General features: G+C 46.1%; 1 protein-coding gene across 2 annotated transcripts in view; it reads left to right on the forward strand.

The window, feature by feature from the left end:
* ATP7B (ATPase copper transporting beta) overlaps nt 1-13,897 on the forward strand; it is a 53,978-nt gene extending 40,081 nt beyond the window's left edge. The window contains exons 14-21 of one of the 2 annotated variants that reach the window (XM_060233291.1): nt 4,138-4,323; nt 5,716-5,914; nt 8,014-8,163; nt 9,001-9,140; nt 9,782-9,985; nt 10,363-10,480; nt 10,589-10,691; nt 11,388-13,897. In XM_060233291.1, coding sequence (XP_060089274.1) covers nt 4,138-4,323; nt 5,716-5,914; nt 8,014-8,163; nt 9,001-9,140; nt 9,782-9,985; nt 10,363-10,480; nt 10,589-10,691; nt 11,388-11,655 — 1,368 coding nt within the window. In that variant the 3' untranslated portion in view covers nt 11,656-13,897. Of the gene's footprint in view, nt 1-4,137; nt 4,324-5,715; nt 5,915-8,013; nt 8,164-8,997; nt 9,141-9,781; nt 9,986-10,362; nt 10,481-10,588; nt 10,692-11,387 lie in introns of those variants that run through there. The other variant, XM_060233284.1, reaches the window with a different exon arrangement.
* The last annotated feature ends 7,615 nt before the right edge of the window (nt 13,898-21,512 follow it).

A 21,512-nucleotide genomic window follows, 5' to 3' on the forward strand; every position in this document is an offset into this window, starting at 1 on the left:
GCGTTTTTTGTTTTTTTGCTGTTTCCCCATAGCAGTCATACACCTCCTGGGGTTTCCTTGATTTTTCCCTGCTCTTTACCAAATCTGATTTGCTGCCTTTTGGGTAGGAAGGTTTGAGTTTTCCTGATCCTGTCCATGGGACAGCCATTTTCTGTGTCCCATCTCTGCAGCAGCTATTTTCTTTCCCACCACTGGGAGGGCTCTGTGTGTCTGTGTTTTTTAAAAATTTGCAGTTGAGTAGTGTCATATGATTTTGGTGATCTAATGATTTGTTTATCAAGTTTACTGGATTCCTAGCTTCTTTTTTTAAAGTAAATCAACAAAAGGAGTTAAACCAGGGGTGGTCAAACTTGTTTAACATAAGAGCCACATAGAATAAATGGCAGATGTTTGAGAACCACAAGACATGAACATGGCCAGAGTCGCTCTGGGCCTCCAGCTCCAGAGATGCCAACCATGCCCCTGTCCAATTCACTATGCAATAATATAATAATACACATACAGAGAAAGAGAGAGAGCATCAGGCAAGAACAAGAGCAGCCTTCAGCTGCTGGTACAACATCTTATTTATTTCAATTTTTAACTGATCTTTGATGGTAATAAACTGAACTGCTAGATAACTAGAGCTATTTGTTTCTGTAATTTTTCCTGAAACTGATATTTTGGCAAATATTCTCTAACTTCCTCAATTGGAAACAAATGAGAAGGAGAAGAGGAGGGGGGAGAGGTGGAAAGAAAGAAATAGAAAGAGAGGAAATGAGGGAAAGCAAATAGATGGGGAGGGAAGGAGGAAGAGGAAAAGAGAAAAACACAAAGAAAACTGATAGGGAGGGAGGAGAAAGGGAGAGAGAGAAAGGAAGGAAGAGAAAGAGAAAAAAAGAAGGGTAGAAAGAAAGCAAATAGATGGGGAAGGAAGAAAGGGGAGAGAGAGAGAAGGAGATGGAAAGAAAGGATATAGATGGAGGAAGAGGGAGGGAAAGGTGGAAAGAAAGCACCTTTAACTTTAAATGTATTCTCCAAGCCTACCTCCCTCCATGTCAGCTGACTTGGCTTGGTGAAGTGATTTAAAGAGACAAATGCCTTCTCCGAGCCAAACCAGCTGGCCCGAGAAGCAATGGGGTGGGACTTGGAGAACACATTTAACTTAGAGGGGGAGGGAAGAGATAAAGAGAGAATGAGGGGTGGAAGGAAGGAAAGAAGAAAATAAAATAAATGGGGGTGGGAGAAGGGAAGAAGAGGTAGAAAGAAAGCAATTTTAAATGCATTCTCCAAGGTTTCCTGCCCCACCCCCCATGTCAGCTGGTTTGCTTTGGAGAAGTGATTTAAAGAGAGAAATCTCCCAGCTGGCCACCTGGGTGGTTGGGACTTGGAGAGCCACACAATATGTGTGAAAGAGCCACACCCTGGGTTAGACATATACTTTTAAAAATAAAACCTAGGAATTCAGAGAACATAATAAATAGAATGTTATATCATAATAATATTCATGTTTTTTTTTAAGGTAAAGGTAGTCCCCTATGCAAGCACCAGTAATTTCCAACTCTGGGGTGATGTCGCATCACAACATTTTCATGGCAGACTTTTTACGGGGTGATTTGCCATTCCTTCCCCAGCATCTACACTTTCCCCCCAGCTAGCTGGGTACTCATTTTACTGTTATCACTTTAAAAAAAAAACTGAAAAGGCCCTGCTCACCTGAGGGGGTGGTAGCCATTGCCAGAAAGGCAGGGAAACGTGCCAGGTGGGAGCCCCACTGCAGCTATACTGTCTTGGCAGCCGCAGCAGCTAAAGGTGAAGTGGCCAAGGCTGTCCTTGAGCCTAATGAGGAGTTAAAAGTAAAGGTAAGTCTCCTCAGACTTCAGAGCTCATCTTGGAGCCTGAGACCACTGTCAAAGCACATCACTTCTCTCCAGTCTCTTCCTTTTCAGCCCCACCTGGGGCTGAAAAAGGTGATGAGCCGTTAATCCCCCCCACATACACATGAAAAAACTTATTGCTGATCACAGAGGCCTCTACCAAGCCCAACAGTTATGCAGCAACATAAGAACGTAAATTGAAGCCTGCTGGAATAGACCAGTAGTCCAGCTAGTCCAGTGTCCAGTTTGACACAGCGGCTAAGCAGGGTACCTTGGAGAGCCAAAAACAAGGCATTGAAGAAGGCCCAGAGCACCACAGATAAAGTGAGCCATGGGCAACCGGGAGGTTGTGGCTTAAGAGAATTCTCTTGCCTATTTCCTGTTGCTCAGACCTATAGGGATTCTGTAGAAGGACTAGCACTCCACTGGAACTCAAAGCCACAGGAGTAAACCGCCCTATTATCCCTGGACTGTAGGCAGTAACATAGCTGAGGAATCCAAGAAGAAATGATAATAATGGAGGAATTATGTATGCATTTCCTGCTTCAGTTTTTGGGCCCCAGCTCTTCCACAATAGCTACGCAACCTGCTGGCCCACTCACATTTGTTATCTCTCACTCCACTTCCGGAGTTGCACCTTTTTCTGCTGCTCAGATTTGGATGTTTTGCCACAGGCCTCTATGCAACCTTGAGCTCATCTGACATAACTCAGAAATCTTTCTGGATGTCTCACACTCAAGCCTCAGTGTTCAGTGGCACATTGCATGTATACATTCTTCACAATCCGTAACATTATATTATATATGATAAAATATAAATAAATTTATATAATATATAACATTTTATAAAATGGAACCTTAATTTAAACCCATTATTGTGAGTCCCGTCCTCTGCTGCTGACAGGAATAGCTCCCTGCCCTCCTCTAAGTGACAGCCCTTCAAATAATTAGAGAGCAATCATGTCCCCCCTCAACCTCCTTTTCTCCAGAATGGACATTCCCAAGCCTTTCCTCATAGGGCTTGGTTTCCATGCCCCTGATCATCCTTGTCACTCTCCTCTGCACCTGCTACATTCTTTCTGCATCCTTGAAATGAGGCCTCCAGAACGGCACATAATACTCCAGGTGCTGCCTAAGTAATGCAGCATGCAGTGGGACTGACATCTTGTGATTTGGATGTTATGCTTCTGCTGATACACCCCAAGATCGCATTAGCCCTTTTTGTTGCTGCATCCATCGCACTGGCTGCGCATATTTATGGTCCACCGTACCCCAAGATCTTGTTCCCACATGCTGCTACCCAGAAGTATATCCCCCATCCTCATTTTTGATGGGGTATGAGTGTTCCTCATTTTTGTTACCCAAATGTAGAACTTGTTAATTTGCATCTTGTTCACTTCTGCCCACTTTCCCAGCATTTTCAGATCTTGTTGAATTCTATCTCTATCTTCTAGTATCTTCTAGTATGTTCACTGCTCCTCCCACTTTGGTGTCATCTGCAAATTTAATGAGTAGTTGCTCTACACCCTCATCCAGATAATTGATAAAAATATTGAAAAGTACCAAGCCCTGTGGCACCCCACTGAACACCTCTCTCCATTCAGATGAAATGCCATTGACAAACTACTCTTTGAGAGTGTGGTTCTCTAACCAGTTCCCTACCAACCAGTTACCCACATAAGTACCTCTCTCAGTCCTACAGAATTACTCCTCCCAAGATGGTGGTCATCTGACCATGGCGCTTGGATGGAAGCCGTCAGAACCAGAGACCCAGCACTGTGTGCATTTTCATAGGGACTGATTGGTCTCTCTCCATTCAGCTTTTTTTGTCCTGCTTCCCTGCTCTCAATTGGTCTTCTTCCAAGACAGTCAGAACAGCTAGATTTAGGTCCAGTAGCACATTATGCACCAAAAAGATCTTCAGGTTGTAGGCTTTTGAGAGTCAAAGCTTCCCCTCCCTTGTATCTGACAAAGAGTGCTTCGACTCATGAAACCTTCTACTGCAAAAATCTTGTTGCTCTCTCAGATGCTACAGGGCTTGAATCTGGCTGTTCTACTGCAGATCAACATGGCTACTCTCTGAAACTATCTTCTAAACAGTCTTTCTGGTGTGTGTGCAGTGGTGCTTTTGTTGTTTTTGGTGGTCCCTTATATAGTTTAACCAAGTTCTCAATCTTGTGTAAGTGCATGTTTTTAGAATAGGCAGAAACTAATACATAGAAATGGCCAGAGATGCTTCCAGTTCCGAGGAGGATTATGGCTGTTGCTTTTGTTTCTTGCAGGTCAATACTGTGATGTTCGATAAAACAGGGACAATCACTTACGGGGTTCCCAAAGTCATGAGAATCCTCTTGCTTGGTGATGCTGCAGCTACTCTCTCTCTGAAGAAGATCCTTGCTGTTGTTGGCACAGCAGAAGCCAGCAGTGAGCATCCCTTGGGGGTGGCTGTCACTAGATACTGTAAAGAGGTACTTCTCAAGCTACATTTAATCAGAGTTCAGATGGGAGTGGGGGATCTGCACTTGCATTTAGCAGCTGCATGTCATCTCCTAGCCCATGCTGAGCTTCCCAGGCAAGTTCACCTGCAACACTCAGCATGGTTAAGGGGTGGAGGAAACATGCCGTCTCCTCTCAGATCCTTGGGATCACTCTGTGAGATCTGGCTCCAGGAAGAAGCTGGTCCCAGCATCTGACCCAGCTGCTTCAAAGAGCTGAAGGACCAGAGAAATGGGAAAGACTTTCTTCTCTCCTCCTCTTCAGGCCATGACTCCAAGGACCAGCACCTCTTAAAGCCACTCATGTCCAGTCACTTAAACAGGGCCGGCCCAAGGAATTTGGGTACCCTAGGTGAACTACGACTTGGATGTCCTCCCATTCAGTAGAGAGAACAGCAAGAAATCATCCAATAAAACTCTGCTAAAAGGACAGGTTGTAGGCAGCAATAGGCTAGATAGGTAAAATTGTCTGACTTGGTATAAAGGAGTACTGCAGCACAAGCTTTTTTGGCGCCCCTAGAACTCTGGTGCCCTAGGCAATTGCCTAGGTTTGCCTAATGGTCAGGCCAGCCCTGCATTTGAAGAGGCACTTTGACAACTGCAACCCATTCCTACTTGGCACTGAGTCTGGAGACACTCTGCTTTGCCAGGACACCATACAGCAGTTTCTTCCCTAATGGATTTGATGACCTGTTCAAATGCTGGGAGGTTCAGCCAGCTCACTGTAGCGTTTCAGCAGGGTGTGAACTCACTCTCTCCCCATCTGTGCTTGCACTGAAGTGATGCTCCAAGATAGATGCAGGGAAAAATAGATGTCCTTTCATCATGTTGCTGCACATAATTCACTTACACTTGGCCCAGAAGAGTTCTCAGGGCCAAATGGGGATTCCCCAAGGCTCTTCTGTACCACCCCATTGCACCATTGCTTTCTCTCCCATCTTATCTGCCATTGGGGTGTTTGCTAGAAGTATAGTGGAGATCCAGCCCTGGGAAGGGAGTTGGAAGGGAATGAGGAGAAGGGCAGAGGAGGGGGAGCTATTTAAATACCCTATGTTGCCTATTGAGGTTGGTGGGTAGTCCCCAAGTGTACAATTAAACCATGCCGATAAATAGTTCCTGCATTCAAAGACATTTGTCACATCAAGAACATATTGAACAGCTGCCAGAAATTCCTCATGCTCAGAGAGGTCAGAAAGGATTTCCCCCTCCCCCTGCCTCTTAAATGACAAACTGGCTTTAAACCCTAAACGTAAACCAAATTTCGTAGTTAAGTAACTGAAAAATTTGTGCTGTGAACTTTTAAACTGATTTGCCTGTTGTGGGGAATGGGAGAGCATTAGAGTTCTTCAAATGTGGATTTTTCAGGAGCTTGGCACAGATGTCCTTGGTTATTGTCAGGACTTCCAGGCAGTTCCTGGCTGCGGAATAAGCTGCAAAGTCAGTAGCATTGAAACTATGCTGGGTGAGACGGAGCGGCATTTGGATAACCTGAGCTCTCAACGTGGTGACACTGACAGCATTCTTGCAAACCAGGGCTCACAGACTCTGGTCCCCAAACCTGGAGGTAAGCTGTAAGTCAGGGGTGGCCAAGGGTAGCTCTCCAGATGTTTTTTGCCTACAGCTCCCAACAGCCCCAGCCATTGGCCATGCTGGCTGGGGCTGATGGGAGCTGTAGGCAAAAAACATCTGGAGAGCTACCCTTGGCCACCCCTGCTGTAAGTTATTTGAGAAAGGGGCTAAATCAGTGGTCCTCAGCTTGCTACCCATGGGTGCCACCTGGTGGGTTTCCTGGCTCCAGCTTGCTTCTTCCCCAGAGCATCTCTTCCTCCAATCAAAGAGACAATCCCAGCTTTCTTCCACTTCAGGGAAGTAGGAGGTGCTTCAGAAGAGGCCAGGAGGTATCATCTTTATGTCTGCAGGGAGCTTCCAAATAGCAGACTCCCTTTCAGGAGGAGGCTTGGTTTGGAACCCTTCAGCAGTTCATGGAACCCCTGCCAGTGTTCCATGATTGGAACCATGGCAGCCATTTTGCATGAGTCCCACCACCATCCTTCGGCACCCACTAGCTGTTCTCAGAATTCCAAAAGTGCCCACAGGCTCGACAAGGTTAGGGACCCCTGGGCTAAGTGAATTCTTCTGAAACCATTTTGCACACTTAAAAGAGCAATCCTGTGGTCCTGTACCAAGTTACTCCATTCTAAGCTCACCGAACACAGTAGACTGGGGTAACTCTGCATGGCTTTGCACTATAAGTTACCCTAAATCTATTAAGCCATTGGGACATTAAAACAAAAGACTATGTTAAGAGCCAAAATTAATAAAGGATTACTAAATCTCAGGCTAGCCTGCCTCACAGGGATAAAATGGAGGAGAGGAGAATGATGTGTGCTGTTTTGGGTCCCCATTAGTGGAGAAAGCTGGGGTGTAAATGAAATAAACAACACATCTAGAAATAAAGTGGGTCGGTGCTTGCTAGTCACAAAAAACCAAAAAAAAACCCCCAAACCACCCACAGGCAAGGTAGGGGCTTCTGTCTAGTAGAGGGGAGGCCAAGGGTAGCTCTCCAGATGTTTTTTGCCTACAATTCCCATCAGCCTCAGCCAGCATGGCCAATAGCTGGGGCTGATGGGAGTTGTAGGCAAAAAACATCTGGAGAGCTACCCTTGGCCATCCCTGGTCTAGTAGGTTGAAGGACTCCCCAGATATGTAGAACAAGGTGGTGGTGGGGGGAGGCGCTGTCAAGTCACAGCTAACTTGCTGAAACTTCTGGGTTTTTGAGGCAAGAGAGGTTCAGAGGTGCTTTTTGCCACTGCCTGTCTCTGCGTCGTCACCCTGGACAGCCTTGCTGGTCTCCCATCCAAGTATTAACCAAGGCCAACCCTGCTTAGCTTCTGAGGTCTGATGAGATCAAGTTGGCCTGGGCTATTTGGGTCAGGGCATGCAGCACACAACTACTTTGTGAATTTAATGAAAAGCCATAGGCAGAGACCAGCATGGCCTGATGAGGACTGGTCTGGCTGGAAACAGAGATGGATAGGAACTTGGTCTGCTCAAGTCAGTAGAAGTATATTGGATTGTGAAATGAGGAAATTTGGGTTGATGAATACTTGGGAATTTCCCATCATTTATTGCCTCCCCCATCTCATGAGGCACTTGTAATGTATGTTGACGGTTTACTGGCCTTTCACCAGACAAATAGGTTTGAGTCCAGAACCACCTCAGGAGACCACCACGATCTCCAGGGAATGAGCTTTCGAGAGCTCCGCTCCCTTTGCCAGATGCTCTGATGCTGCCAGACCCCCACTTTGCCAGGGGGGCTCTCTGGGTGACCTTGGGCCAGCCAAACTTGTCTCACTGGGTTGTTGTGAGGATAAAATGGAGGGGAGGAGAACGGTGTAAGTTGCTGTGGGTCCCCATGGGGGAGGAGGACATAGTATAAAATGAAGCAAATAAATAAACAGGCTTTCTTGATCTGTGTAATTGTGTAGCTGGAGGTGCTGTACCTCCTGCAAAATACATTCATGGCACAGCTTTGGGCAAGCAGGCACATTGTTCTCAGAACTCTTTCTCTGTGGTTTTTGGAACCCTCTTCAGTGCTCGGTTATCACCCTGTGAAGAACAGCTCCTGTTAACCTGCTCCACTATTACTTCTGTGCCCAACAGATGCAGCAGTCCCTCAGGCCTACTCAGTATTGATTGGCAATCGGGAGTGGATGAGACGGAATGGCCTGCATATCTCCAGCGATGTCCATGAAACCATGAAGGGCCATGAAATGAAAGGACACACTGCTATACTGGTGGCTATAAATGGGTAGCCAACAAGCTTAAACGCCTTATTGAACCTGACTGGAGTCTAACTAGTTTGCATGTTGTGGGGGTCAGAGGTCAAGACAGCTGCAGGATCTGAATGGTCAGGGGCAGGCCAGTGACCCCCTTCCAGCAGCCTTTAAACACTACAAGCTGTTTCCAGTTGGAGAGGTGCCCAGCATCTAACTGGTGGCTTCAGTGTTGTATCAGGATTGGGATTTCAGGAGAAGAGCTTTTTGGCTATTTCCTTCTCCCTTCCTATGCAAGGAATCACAGTTTAGAAAGGAGCTCTCCTGTGGGAGGGGCAGCATAGTGGAAGTGAGTGAGACAGAAAACAGGAAAAGTGGCGCAGAAGTAGGGAAGGCTGAAGGGGGGGAGGTTTCTCACTTGCCACTTTCCAGCCTATCATTTTTGTGAGCTGCTGGTTCACTCCTAGCCCTTGGTCAAAGAGGCTGTATTATATGCAAGTCAAAAACACATTCTGGATGACTGTCTTTTATCCTCTGAAGACTTGCCAGTCGCTGAGCATCTTGTAAGGCAGGGGTGGCCAATGGTAGCTCTCCAGATTTTTTTTTGTCTACAACTCCCATCAGCCCCAGCCAGCATGGCCAATGGCTGGGGCTGATGGGAGTTGTAGGCAAAAAACACCTGGAGAGCTACCCTTGGCCACCCCTGCTGTAAGGCATTTGAAGATTGGATGCTAGCACTGGCAGGTTAGACTACTTCAGGTAAATGTATTGTTGCTTGCTTGAGGAGGCTGTGGAATCTGGTGGTGGATGCTGCCTAGATCAGTGCTTGATTTTTAGCTGCTGAATAAAGAGGAGTCATTTCCTTCTGCAGGGGTGCTTTGTGGCATGATTGCAATAGCGGACTCCATCAAGCAGGAGGCAGCTCTGGCCATGCACACCTTGCAAAATATGGGCATGGATGTGGTCCTTGTGACGGGGGACAACAGGAAAACTGCCAAAGCAATTGCAGCTCAGGTACTCCTTGGGGTCTTAAACAGAGCTGAGCACACATGGGCTCTGCTGGCCTGCAGAATCAGAATACTGACTACTGTTTAGATCGGAGGTCTCCAACAGAGAAGAACAGCTCTGGGGCTGAAACTCTGGAACTCCCTCTCCAAGGAGATCCATCTGTTTCCTTCTATTTTTGTCTCTCACCAATGGATGAAGGCTTTTTTTGGTCTTGTTTGGCATTCCCCAACAGTTACCTTATATGTGGCTTGTGCCACTCCTAGAAGGTCTGGGAAAAGGCTGTGAAAGAGAGTGCCCTCACAAGGCTTAAAGATCCAGAAAGCCTCCATCAGCTGACCTGCTCTGTGTCTCTGAGCAAAGAAAATTGGAACCAGTTCTGTCTTTAGCTGGGGTGGGGAAGCAAATTTCCTATATTCACAGTGAAAATACATGTGAGTGTGTGAGAGAGAACGATTGATGTTGATATTCAGAAGAGAGAAACGATCTTAGCTCTGGCTGAGCGGAAGCAGGAGGCCTTCTGGAGTATTTGTACACACATAACTGTTCCTGTGGCCTGCTGTGCAGCAGTGGAAGTGAGAGAGCAAGCATTAACTAGGAGGATGGGTGAATTCTTCTTGCACTGATGCAAGGTATCTTTCTACCTCTAGGTTGGGATCCGGAAAGTCTTTGCTGAGGTTCTCCCATCGCACAAAGTAGCCAAGGTCCAGGAACTCCAAGTTGCCGGGAAGAAAGTTGCCATGGTCGGAGATGGGGTCAATGACTCCCCAGCTTTGGCAAGAGCTGATGTTGGCATTGCTATTGGAACAGGCACAGATGTTGCCATTGAAGCCGCAGATGTTGTTCTTATTCGTGTGAGTGCATGCTATTTAAAACAGTGCTCCCTTCCTGTCCTGCTAGGAGAGCCAGTTTGGTGTAGTGGTTAAGTGTGCGGACTCTTATTTGGGAGAACCAGGTTTGATTCCCCACTTCTCCACTTACAGCTGCTGGAATGGCCTTGGGTCAGCCATAGCTCTGGCAGAGGTTGTCCTTGAAAGGGCAGCTGCTGTGGGAGCCCTCTCCAGCCCCAACCACCTCACAGGGTGTCTGTTGTGGGGAGGAACGTAAAGGAGATTGTGAGCCACTCTGAGACTCTTCGAAGTGGAGGGCGGGATATAAATCCAATATCTTCTCCTACCCAGGCTTTTTTAGGAGTGCGCTTTGCCTCTGCTTTTTTCTCTCCCCTTCTCAGGATGATTTGATGGATGTGGTTGCAAGTATCCATCTCTCCAAGAGAACTGTGAAAAGAATACGGTTAAATCTAATCCTAGCCTTGATATACAACCTCCTTGGGATCCCCATAGCAGCAGGTAAGCTACGATGGTCTGGCTCATTCACAGAGCTGCTTTGGCATGGGGTCATTGACAAAGATCCAAGTGATGAAGGTTGGTTTGACTGTTTTCCCTCCCTGCCTCCAGGTGTGTTCATGCCTATTGGAATTGTGTTACAACCATGGATGGGGTCAGCAGCCATGGCAGCATCTTCCATATCAGTGCTGCTCTCTTCTCTGCAGCTAAAATTGTAAGTTCTAGGTCAGAGGATTCATCCATAAAGTCATGACTGTGAGGGCTACAGCTAGCACTCTCATCTTAAGTATACATGAGAGCATTTGCACCTCCTTTTCCTCAAAGAGTCTAAATGCCAAGCCATCAAAGGTGGGGCATGCTGCACTTTAGTTGATTTTCCTGCTGGCTTGAATCCTGCAGTCAATCTCTGACAGGGGAATTCTGTCAATAGAATGGGACTTCTTCACAGGCCTTTTCCTACTTCTGCCTGGACTGCTCTACCTGGGGGATGCCCCTCCCCAAACAAAATGAGGGGCAAATTGGAGGTCTGCAGTGGGAGGAAGCAATCAGCAAAAATCCCCCTCCTCTTCCATTTACAGAAACTTACTACAGGATCCTAAGCAGTGATTCTACCAGTTAGTGTATTGTCCTTCGATCCCACTTAAAATATCTGCAAGCAGGATATGTGCCTGAACAGCACAACTTCACTTCTTCTTCCCCCTCCCCTGCCTGAAATGCTATTGGGTGGGGGGTGGGGAATGGGAGAGTGTCACTGATGGAATTGGTGAACCCTTCAGGGGCCTCAAAAATGGGACATCTAAATAGCATAATCTGCTTTGCCAGTCTTGTTCTTAGAGCATCCTGGGCTTCTGCAGCACAGATGTCTTTGTATGAACCTTCAGCATCCTGAAGTGTTGTCTGCTTTCCTTAGCTACAAGAAGCCAGACGTGGAAAGATACGAAGCACAAGCTGAGGGGTCCATGAAGTCGCTGACTCCTTCCGAAATAAGCATCCATATTGGAATGGATGACAGGAGACGGGACCTGCCCAGATCAGGTGCCTGGGACGAGATCAGCCATGTGTCTCTTTCCTCCCTGACTTCCACTCGAATGCCAAGGCATACAGAGAACCTTCTAGGGGATGAAGCGGACAGGTGGTCACTGCTCACCAACGATCAGGATGAAGACCAGTACATTTAAGAGGGCCATAATCTTCTTACAAGGACACGTTCGTGCAACTTTCCCTTGAGCTTTTCCATTGTGGGAAGCATGGCACTCTTGTGTTTGGCTTCTGGAAGTTCCAGTGGTCTGCACTCTTTCTGCACTCTTGATAGCAGTGGAGAGTATAGGGGGAGGCAGCACTTGATCTGATCTTGGTTGCCGAGCTGCCTCTTAAGACCCTCAAGAGGTGGATGGAGAGCCTCATCCTCAAGGTTTTCCACACATCCAGCTCTATGTATGAAATGCTATGCAAGGATATATATTGCACTGAATAATTTTAGACATGAAATGTTGCAGATGGCAGCAGCAAACAGGGACAGACTACTGTGATTCGTATCCAGAGATTTGTGGACAAGAGCTCCGACTGTGGAAAACAACTCCCACCTCCACCACCACCACTGCATCTTGGCCCAAACCCTGCCCTGGGGTCAGGGGATCTCCCAGAACAGCGCTGGGTGTGATGGGAGGGGGTCTGCAGTAGGAAGGGGAAACCAGCAGAAATTACTTTTCCACCCCTGTTGATGGAACTGCCCTTCTGCTGGGGGAAAACAAGCAGTGGATGCAGCCTGTTCAGCTTCCCAGCCAGGAGGGAGACAAAGTTCCTTCGCTGAATTATGGCTGGAAACCAAACAGGGTGGGGTTTTGTTTCTGTGCTTCCAAGATCCTTTCAGCCTCTGAAACTGGCTTCTTTGTCTGCCACAAGGGCAAGAAATGATGGACCACAAACCATGATGTCAGTTTACGCTCTCGGCATAAGTCAGCATTTGCTTCTGTAACTTCTTTTGTGTCTTTCCATCAGCTGTAAGTTCCCTGTCTCTGCATTTAATCTACACTTTGCAAAAATGGAAATGTATTTCAAGTCCTTCTAAAGGCAGACTACAAGCAATATTAAAAGTGAAATTATTCCATAGGGTAATGTCTAATGTAAGCTGACTACAGATGATAAATTCTGCACCCACTGCTGTAGCAAAGAAATTTTCTGGCTAATCTTTTAGAAGGGAGACAACCTGTAGGGTAAGAACATCCATATTTTGATATATTTGGTTTTTCAAAATACACCTACGGGAGCACAAAGTTACCAGGCAAGGGGTGAAATACATTTTAGATGCAAATAACTAAAAAGAGAAAGCAGTGTTTCATAATCAGTTAACCTGATCTTAAATGGGTCTTTGAGGGCGTTGACATACCTCTCTAAACTTTTTAAAATGCAAATCTATCAGTTCTGCCAATCTAAGACAAAAGTTATTAACAGTAGGCTGGTTTTACAACCTCATGTGTCTCCGAAACTTTATGTTAATTAAAGTGGGGGGTCTTTTTGTTGTTAAAATGTTTAATGAATAATAATGAACAGACATAAACTTTAACTTGGGATTCGTTTGTAATGCTTAGAACAAAATAAATCAAGGTTATTGCATGTTTTAGAGGTGAATCTACACCTATTACTTCCCTAGCAACCACAGAATCTCCTTCCATAACTTTTAAATTGTATCCTAAGCACACCCCATGTTTGGGGGGGGGACCCCTTAACCTTATTGCCCCCCCCCAGTGCTTTCCATTCACTAGCCTTGACATTCTAACTTTTGGGGAAATGATATACACCATTGTAATTCCTTTACAGTGGTTTTCAGCTGTGTTTATGACCTTGGAACAAACCCATGAATCCTGCCGCCTCAAATTTGTGTCCCACTTTTTCATGGGACTCGTATTTTTCAGACTGATCAAGAGTGCTTTAATTATTCTGATAGCATATCCTTCAATTTATCTGCAACCAATAATTTTCTAAACTTCATTTCCCCTTATGTTATCACACAGCTGTTATTTGAAAATATATGTAAAACAATCTTGGATGTGGACAGATATCTACAAGAAATGCCTGACCATAAAACAGGGAGAGCCAATGTGAAAATAAAGCTGGAAATATATTGAAATGAATTATTACCATTCTTCACCCAATTTTTGCCTAACCTTCTTTGAGAAGACAGATTACAAAGGAGAGATCTTTGGGGCTAGATAGTACTTTAATTTTATTCCCAGTGATCGAAACTGCAGTAGCGGTATTACTTAGGTTTTCTTTCCACCCATGGCAGATATTGAAATTCAATGCAAGGAAAACATGTTCTACATGAATCCAGCTGTGCTGATCTTGTCTTGTCTAAAATGTTATGACGGTCTGGGTGGATGCTCAGTAATTAAACAGCCCCATGGATGCTCAATAATTAAACAGCATTGTTTCCTGCTTTCGTTATTTCAGTTTCCCAAAGCAGTTTGTTCATTCTGGACAGAACTCAGTGTTTGCTGAATCATAACCAGGTTCATTAAGATCGTCAAATGGGAGCAGGGGGTGGGGGGAGGATGGCTTGCATTAAGAATTGTTTGCAGAATTATCCTATGCTGATCAGGTTTGCCACCCCACAAAATAATGCCTTAGCATCTCTTGCTATCAGTGTCACTTGCTATCAGTGTCCTGTTGTGATATTAAAAGATATTCTGGTAAGGCTGCTAAGTGGGTGAACATGTTTCAGAAATTGCAGCAGACGATGGATACAGTTTAGAGACCCTTGAGGTATTTGGGGGAAAGTTCTGTAAGCCCAGCACCAAGTCCAACTTAGAGCATAACCATGTTCAATAGCTAGACTTCACCAGAAGAGGTCAGGTTGCCATTTTCCACATGGGGCTTGGAGATCTCCCACTTTTACAACTGATCTCTAGACTACAGAGACAGTATTGTTACCAGGTTATTACTCTAAACAGCAGAGATCAGTTCCCCTGGAGAAAATGGATGCTTTGGAAGGTGGAATCTATGGCATTGTACCATACTGAGGTCCCTCCCCTCCCCAGATTTTGCCCTCTCCAGACTCCATCCCCACAATCTCCAGGTATCTCCCAACCCAGAGCTGGCAGCCCAGTAGTCTAAAATATACTGACAAAAATCCTAAGAAGGAGATAGGACTGCCTGACTCATATGGGAAAAGGTGACTGGCCTTCCTGCAAAGGAGAAAGTTCAGCCATTGGGTGGACTCATACTGTCTGTGGGTTATTACTGGTTCAGCTATCATACCCACAACAGAACTGACCAGGAAGAACCAACTCTCAAAACCATGATGAACGAAGGGTCCTGTGGGTATTTCAGATGCCCCTTCATACTGAGCCTGTGGTCTGCATGCCATTTTGCTAAGTCCATCTTCTACCTATTGTCATGGTAGCAGCCATATGTACTGATGGAGACCACCCATTGTAACCCCATGTCACAGATGAGGTGATAGGCGATGTCTGTTTTGAGATAGTGACCAGGACTGTACACAGTGTTCCAAATGAGGCCGCACCACAGATCTATACAACAGATCTAAATCTTCATCTCTGATCACTTCAATTGGGCTCAGTTCTTCAGACTCCCTTCCTGAAAACAGTTGCTGTGGCATGGGTACATGCCCCACTTTACAATGAACACAGAAGCAAAAATGTCATTGAGCTCCTCTGACATCTCCCCATCTTTAACATTTGCAAACTAGTTTTCCATCTTGGAAGGGAATGATTCCCTCCCCCACTCCAGGGAATCTGTTTCCACAGTGTCTGTGCCCCTCTCAGAAAAATGCATAATGTGAAATTGCTCACAGGGAGTTTTTGGAAGAAGGGGGTTCTTGTTATATATCTGAGAAATTTTAAACTGTTTCCATTGTTTTGTCCGATGTATAAATTATGTGTTTTTATTGCACTGATCCCGTTTCAGAACTTAGTTCTGTTGCAGTGTTTGTATATATTATACTGGTATAATTTGCAAGCCAGTTCTATGCATTGTTGAGTGCATGCATTGTTCTGACTGCATTGTTTCTAATTGTGTAATCCGCCTTGAGTCACAGTAAGAAAGGCATGCTATAAATGAAGTAATAGAATTACCAATAGCACTATGAGGGTTTCCCTGCCTTTTTAGGACAATCTAAGCCTGAATCTCTTTCTTTGTATCTGTGAATGTCATTTTTCTCAACTTTGAATCAGCAGATGCAGGGGGAGAATACACAGTGGACAGGTGCATTATGACATGTTTCAGAGGGAAATTATGCTCTTGAGTTCCACTTATTTGAACTTTAGAAAACTGTGCTAGCCACCTAATTCATGTTGTATGTGCTGTTCACATTTTCTTCAACCATATTCACTTCAGCCTCCAAAGTGTGACTGTACAGATACTAGGAATGTCATGATTTTAACCCAGAGTCCCACAGCCATGCAAAAATGGTCTCCTGAACCACTTTGACTGAACTCCCCAGAGACAAAATAGAACTTCTAGGGCAGGGCCCCCCAACCTTTTTGAGCCTGCAGGCACCTTTGAAATTCTGACATAACATTGTGGTGAGCCCAGCTCAAAAATGGCTACTATGGAAGATGAAGCCAGCCACAAAATGGCTGCCACATGTTACCTTCAATGACACAGAGATCTTTGTGCTGTGGCGGCAGCCGATACCAAAACAACATCTTAAAAAAAAAATCTCCAGTGGCCAATCAGAAGTCTTGCTGGGCAAAAAGCCCCACGCACTTTTCTAAAAGCATTTGGCAGGCACTTGGTTGGGGACCCTAGTTCTAGGGTGGCACTCTGTATATGAACAATAAAATGTTCCTTTCTGTACATTTTACTGCTTCAGCTTCAAAAATATTAGCGTTTAGGAGGTAGGGAATAAGGGATGGATTAGGATAAACACATTCTTTCACAGTTTCTCACCTAATACACCATTAATCAAGGCGCTTTTTGTAGCATGAACTCCTTTGCATGTAGCCAATCACCCAAGAGCTTACAGGGCTCTTAGTACAGGGCCTACTGTAAGCTCCAGGATTGGCTGCATCAGGGGTGTGTGGCCTAATATGCAAAGGAATTCTTGCTGCAAAAAAGCCCTGTCATTAATTATATGGAGTAATTTTATTCCCCCACCCCCAATTTCATCAAATCAACATGTCAACTAAATAGCAATTTAAGTACATTTTGCCATACAAAGAACCTGAGTACCTTTAATGCTTTTAAGAAAAAAAACTTCATTTATGACAGTCAAGGGGAAGGCGACACAGTTGTCATCATAAGGGCCTTTTCCACATATTCAAAGCATGTTCTATCTTTTCAGCCTGTGATCCTCTGGAAATAGTGCGGCACCTTTGAAATAACTTAGAATGGCCACAGGAAGCCACAGTTTCCTTCCTTGTGGTCCACTGAGGTCTGAAAGGTCCACTAATACTAATTCTGCAACTAATACTAAATAGTGATCCACTAATACTAATTCTTGAACTTCAAGGACTTCCACAAGTATAGATAAAAAGTGGTGCATAGCCAGCAAAATTTCCATTATAATGACTTAGTGGCTAGATTTGGCTAGGGCTCAGGATCTTAGGCTGGAGTTGGGAATTTCTTTCTCCAGGGTACCATGGCTAGCAGACCCAAGGACCTTTCTCTTTCTGGAAGCATGGCCTTTGGCCTTTATCAAGAGAGATCTCTGCTGCAAGCACCTTCAAGCTGTCCGTGTGCCCTTTGATTGTGCTGTCTCGATCAAACGGATTAATGTGCTTGTGGTGTGAAGAAACTGTGGACCTTTTGGCTTCATCCAGCATTGTCTTTATGGTCCTTTGGAAGCCCAAATAGCCCTGAGTAGCCTGATCTCACAAGAGCTCAGAAGCTAAGCAAGGTTGGCCATGATTAGTCCTTGGATGGCACGCCACCCAGGAGGACTGGGGTCGCTCTGCAGAGGAAGGCAATGGATAGCACACACACACACTTACCCGTTCATCTCTTGCCTGGAATATTCCACAGTGCTGGGGTTGCTGTGAGTTGGCTGCGACATGACAGCACACAATTATACACTGGAAGCAGGAGCACTGCCACTTTTAACACAATTGAATAGTTCAGTCCCAAGTCTCCCTCCACCCCCATAACTCTAACTGCAGTAACAAAAGGCAAGAGGAGGAGAGAGAAAGCAGACGTGTGAAGTTGGCAGCCCCCAATAGCCTGCAGCTTGTATAGTTATTGCAATTAAATTGTCTCTATCCTTTTATAAGATCAGTGACTGTATTTAATAAGCTGATTCTTTATTAAAGAGGTTCTGTCTCACCCACTCTGCTTGAGATTTACAGCTGCATTGCAGATGCAGCTTAAAATATTACCAGTTTATCAAGACGGGCAATTCGTGCTAAAAAGCAGAACACCATCCCAGCAAAGTAGATCTGCAGGCCCTGGGTCAGTGGATTCATCTAGCTAGATGTCTGTGTCTGGAAATCAGGGTTTCTTGCAGTTTTTTTTAATACTTATTTTTATCCCACTTGTCTCAGTAATCAGGTCCCAAAGTAGCTTATCACAATGTTCTCTCTTCTCTTCTGCCCTCCTAATAACCACCTGGTGATGTTGATTAGGGTCACCCAGCAAGCTTCCCTGACGGAGTGGAGATTCAGGCCTAGTTGTCTCAGGTTCTAGTCTGTCCCTCTAACCCCGAGTGCTATGTCAGCTGTCAGCACAATTTGCTACCAGATTCCTAAACAGCTTTGCTGACCATGGATGCACCTTCCACATGTCTTGTGATGCTGATTTTTAAGTGCAACCTCCACCAAGGTTCACACATCATTGGATAGCTGTACACAAAATACTTGTTTTACATCTGTGGATTTGGGCCAAAAGAATTAAAGGCCAGATCTTACTGACTTCTTTCTGTAAGCAGCTGGGCATTCTCTGGCTTCTGTATATTTGAATTTGGAATGTTTCCAAGGCTCCATGGAGACTGAACATCATTCTGAAGTAGAGACATTTCTTGGGTGTGAGGGGAAGGCTAATTTATTTATTCTTGAGGGGTTTATAGTATCCTTTATGTATTACCTAAGAAAGGTAGGAATTAATCCTCCCCACGCCTTTCCACAGGGGCAGTCTTAACCACTGAGCATCCAGGCAGCTGCCCTGGGCCCCACACTGGGAGGGGACCCTATGGTGGAGTGCCCCTGAGCATCCCTGAATGCATCAGTGTAACCTTTTGCCTCCCTTCGGATGTTCTGTGGCTCAGTGGCAGAGCATCTGCTTGGCCCGCAGAAGATCCCAGGTTCTGTCCCCAGCGTTTCCAGCCGAAATAGTCAGGTAGGAAGTGATGTGACAGACGTCCATCTAAGACCCTGGAGAACCACTGCCAGTCTGTGGAGACAATACTGACCTTGACAGTCTGATTCCATCTCAGGCAGCTTCATGTGTTCCTGTGCTTTGGGAGGCAGAAGCTTCAGGGAAGCAGCTGCTGGCTGTCGAGTGTCCTACAGCCTGACAGTGCTGCCGCCGCACTCAGTGTTGAGGGTGGAAAGATGGCAGAAGAGCATATAGATGGGATGCTCCATAGGTCCACTTGTTTGGGGGTGGGAGTCCAAGGCATGCTGTGCTGCAGGCTGACTTTCCATATGGTCTGCATTGAAGTCCATACGGTGCTTATGCGGAAGGCCTGGACCGGTGCTGTCGAATGGCAGGGTGGTCATACGCAGGCTTTGGTGCTCAGTCTTCTTCAGCACATTGCCAGAGAGGCCTCATAGTACCTGTGGTAGCATGGTGAATATTGAACATGCCCAGGAGTCTGCGTGTGAGAAGGCCCCTCATGTAGCACTAGTGCCTGGAAATCAATGTGTGCTGGCACACAACAGGTGGTTGGAAGTGTGGGGGGCCTCTGGTAACATGGCACTTTTTTTGTACATTGCTTTTCTCTGTACTACTAAGTACCATCCTGAGCAACCTGCTCCCCAAGCAAATTAACTTTACTAACTCTCTTGTGGACAAACCGTGTGTGTGCTTCAGCTTGCAAATGTAATTCTAAAGCAAGCAACCCCAAAACACGGTACCTTTCTGATGATTTATGGGAATGAGACAGCAATTTAACACCTATTTCTACGTATAGAGATGATGAGGCACAGCGGAGTGCATATCCTTCAGCACACACAATGCTTTGGTTAAGAAGTCTGTGCTGACTGCACCCTGGGTGTGAGGAAAGTGCTGTCAACTCACAGCTGTCTTATGATGACCCCACCAAGGCTCTTTCAAGGCAAGTGAGGAGCAGAGGTGGTTGGCCATTGCCTTCCTCTGCAGAGCCTTCCTTGGTGGTCTCCAGTGTTCCCTCGAAGCTGAGTTAGTGTGAGCGAGCTCACATTTGTTTAGCCTCCAGCTCACACATTTTTGTGTTAGCTCAGGACAGATGGCCCCAGAGCAAACTAATTTATGCAGTAGCCAAATCACTCGCTCACAACTTTAATGCCAGTAGCTCATGAAGTAGAATATTTGCTCACAAGACTCCACAGCTTAGAGCAGGGGTGGAAAATGCCACCCAGACTCAGCCAACTCATGGCGACCCCATAGGGCAGGGGTGGCCAATGGTAGCTCTCCAGATGTTTTTGCCTACAGCTCCCATCAGCCCCAGCCAGCATGGCCAATGGCTGGGGCTGATGGGAGTTGTAGTCAAAAACATCTGGAGACCTACCGTTGGCCACCCCTGGCTTAGAGGGAGCATTGGTGGTCTCCCTTCCAAGTACTGGCCCTGCTTAGCTTCTGAAATCTGATGAGATTGACCTATGGTGGTGGAAAATGCCACCCAGACTCAGCCAACTCATGGCGACCCCATAGGGCAGGGGTGGCCAACGGTAGCTCTCCAGATGTTTTTGCCTACAACTTCCATCAGCCCCAGCCAGCATGGCCAATGACTGGGGCTGATGGGAGTTGTAGGCAAAAAACATCTGGAGAGCTACCGTTAGCCGCCCCTGCCATAAGGTTTTCAGGGCAAGAGACGGTCAGAGGTGGTTTGCCAGTGCCTGCTTCTGTATAGTGACCCTTGGTGGTCTCTCACCCAAATGTTAACCAGGGCTGAATCTGCTCAGCTTCCCAGTTTTGATGAGACTGGGCTACCCTGGGCTGTCCAGTTGAGGGCTGAGGGGCGTGGAGCACTCTAGTAGTCACTTTCCACACGGTGTGTCTAAACACCAGCCCAAACCTCAGACCCATTTCTCATGGGTGGCAGAGCAGTCAGCAGAGCACCACTTCCTAAGGAACTACATGCTCTGTTTGCTTTTCTTGAGCCACAGTTCAGTTGAAAGTTTGTAGAGTTGCCAATCTCCAGGTGGGGCCTGAAGATCTCTGGGAATTACAATTGATCTCCAGAACATCAGTTCCCCTGGATAAAATGGGTGCTTGGATATTGGCATTATACCCTGCTGAGGCTCCTCCCCTCACAAAACTCCTCCTCCTTAGTTCTCAACCTCAGATCTCCAGGAAAAATCCCAACCTAGATTTGGCAATCCTAAACGGCTGTTTTACACCCATGCAGTGTGATCCTTTCCAATAGCAGGCTGCAGCTAACGCCACCTGCCTTTTCTTTCTCATATTGCAGGCAAATGGCTGTGAGACTCTAAAATTCCGCTTTGCTTCGCATTGTAATTTTGCATACTAAGTGCAATTTTTTTTAAAAAAAAAATCGGAACAACTTTTCCTTGCTTTTTCATCAACCATCTAGGAGTTCCTTTACTGACCTCTAGTGGCACAATGAATTCATACACTTAGCTGGCCGTGGGAGTGCAGGGAATAACGCTCCACTGGCACAGCAGAGTAGGTGTCTGTTTGGAAGCCCTGGATCCTGATGAACAGCAAGCCACAGAGTGAGGCCACCGCAAAGGAGGGATATTAAGCCTCAGCTTCCCCTCAGAGCTGCCAGCCACGGGGAAACAAAGAGAACCCCCCCACTGTTCTGTGCTTTGCCTCCTGCCTGGCACTTTTGTTGGAGATGATTAAGCCGTGAGACAGTTTTGCCATCCAGATTTTCTTTGGGCAGGTAAGTAAGTAATGGTGTGGGGAAAATATTTGC

This window comes from Heteronotia binoei, chromosome 1 (genome assembly GCF_032191835.1).
Source record: "Heteronotia binoei isolate CCM8104 ecotype False Entrance Well chromosome 1, APGP_CSIRO_Hbin_v1, whole genome shotgun sequence".
Taxonomy (NCBI): Eukaryota; Metazoa; Chordata; class Lepidosauria; order Squamata; family Gekkonidae; genus Heteronotia; species Heteronotia binoei.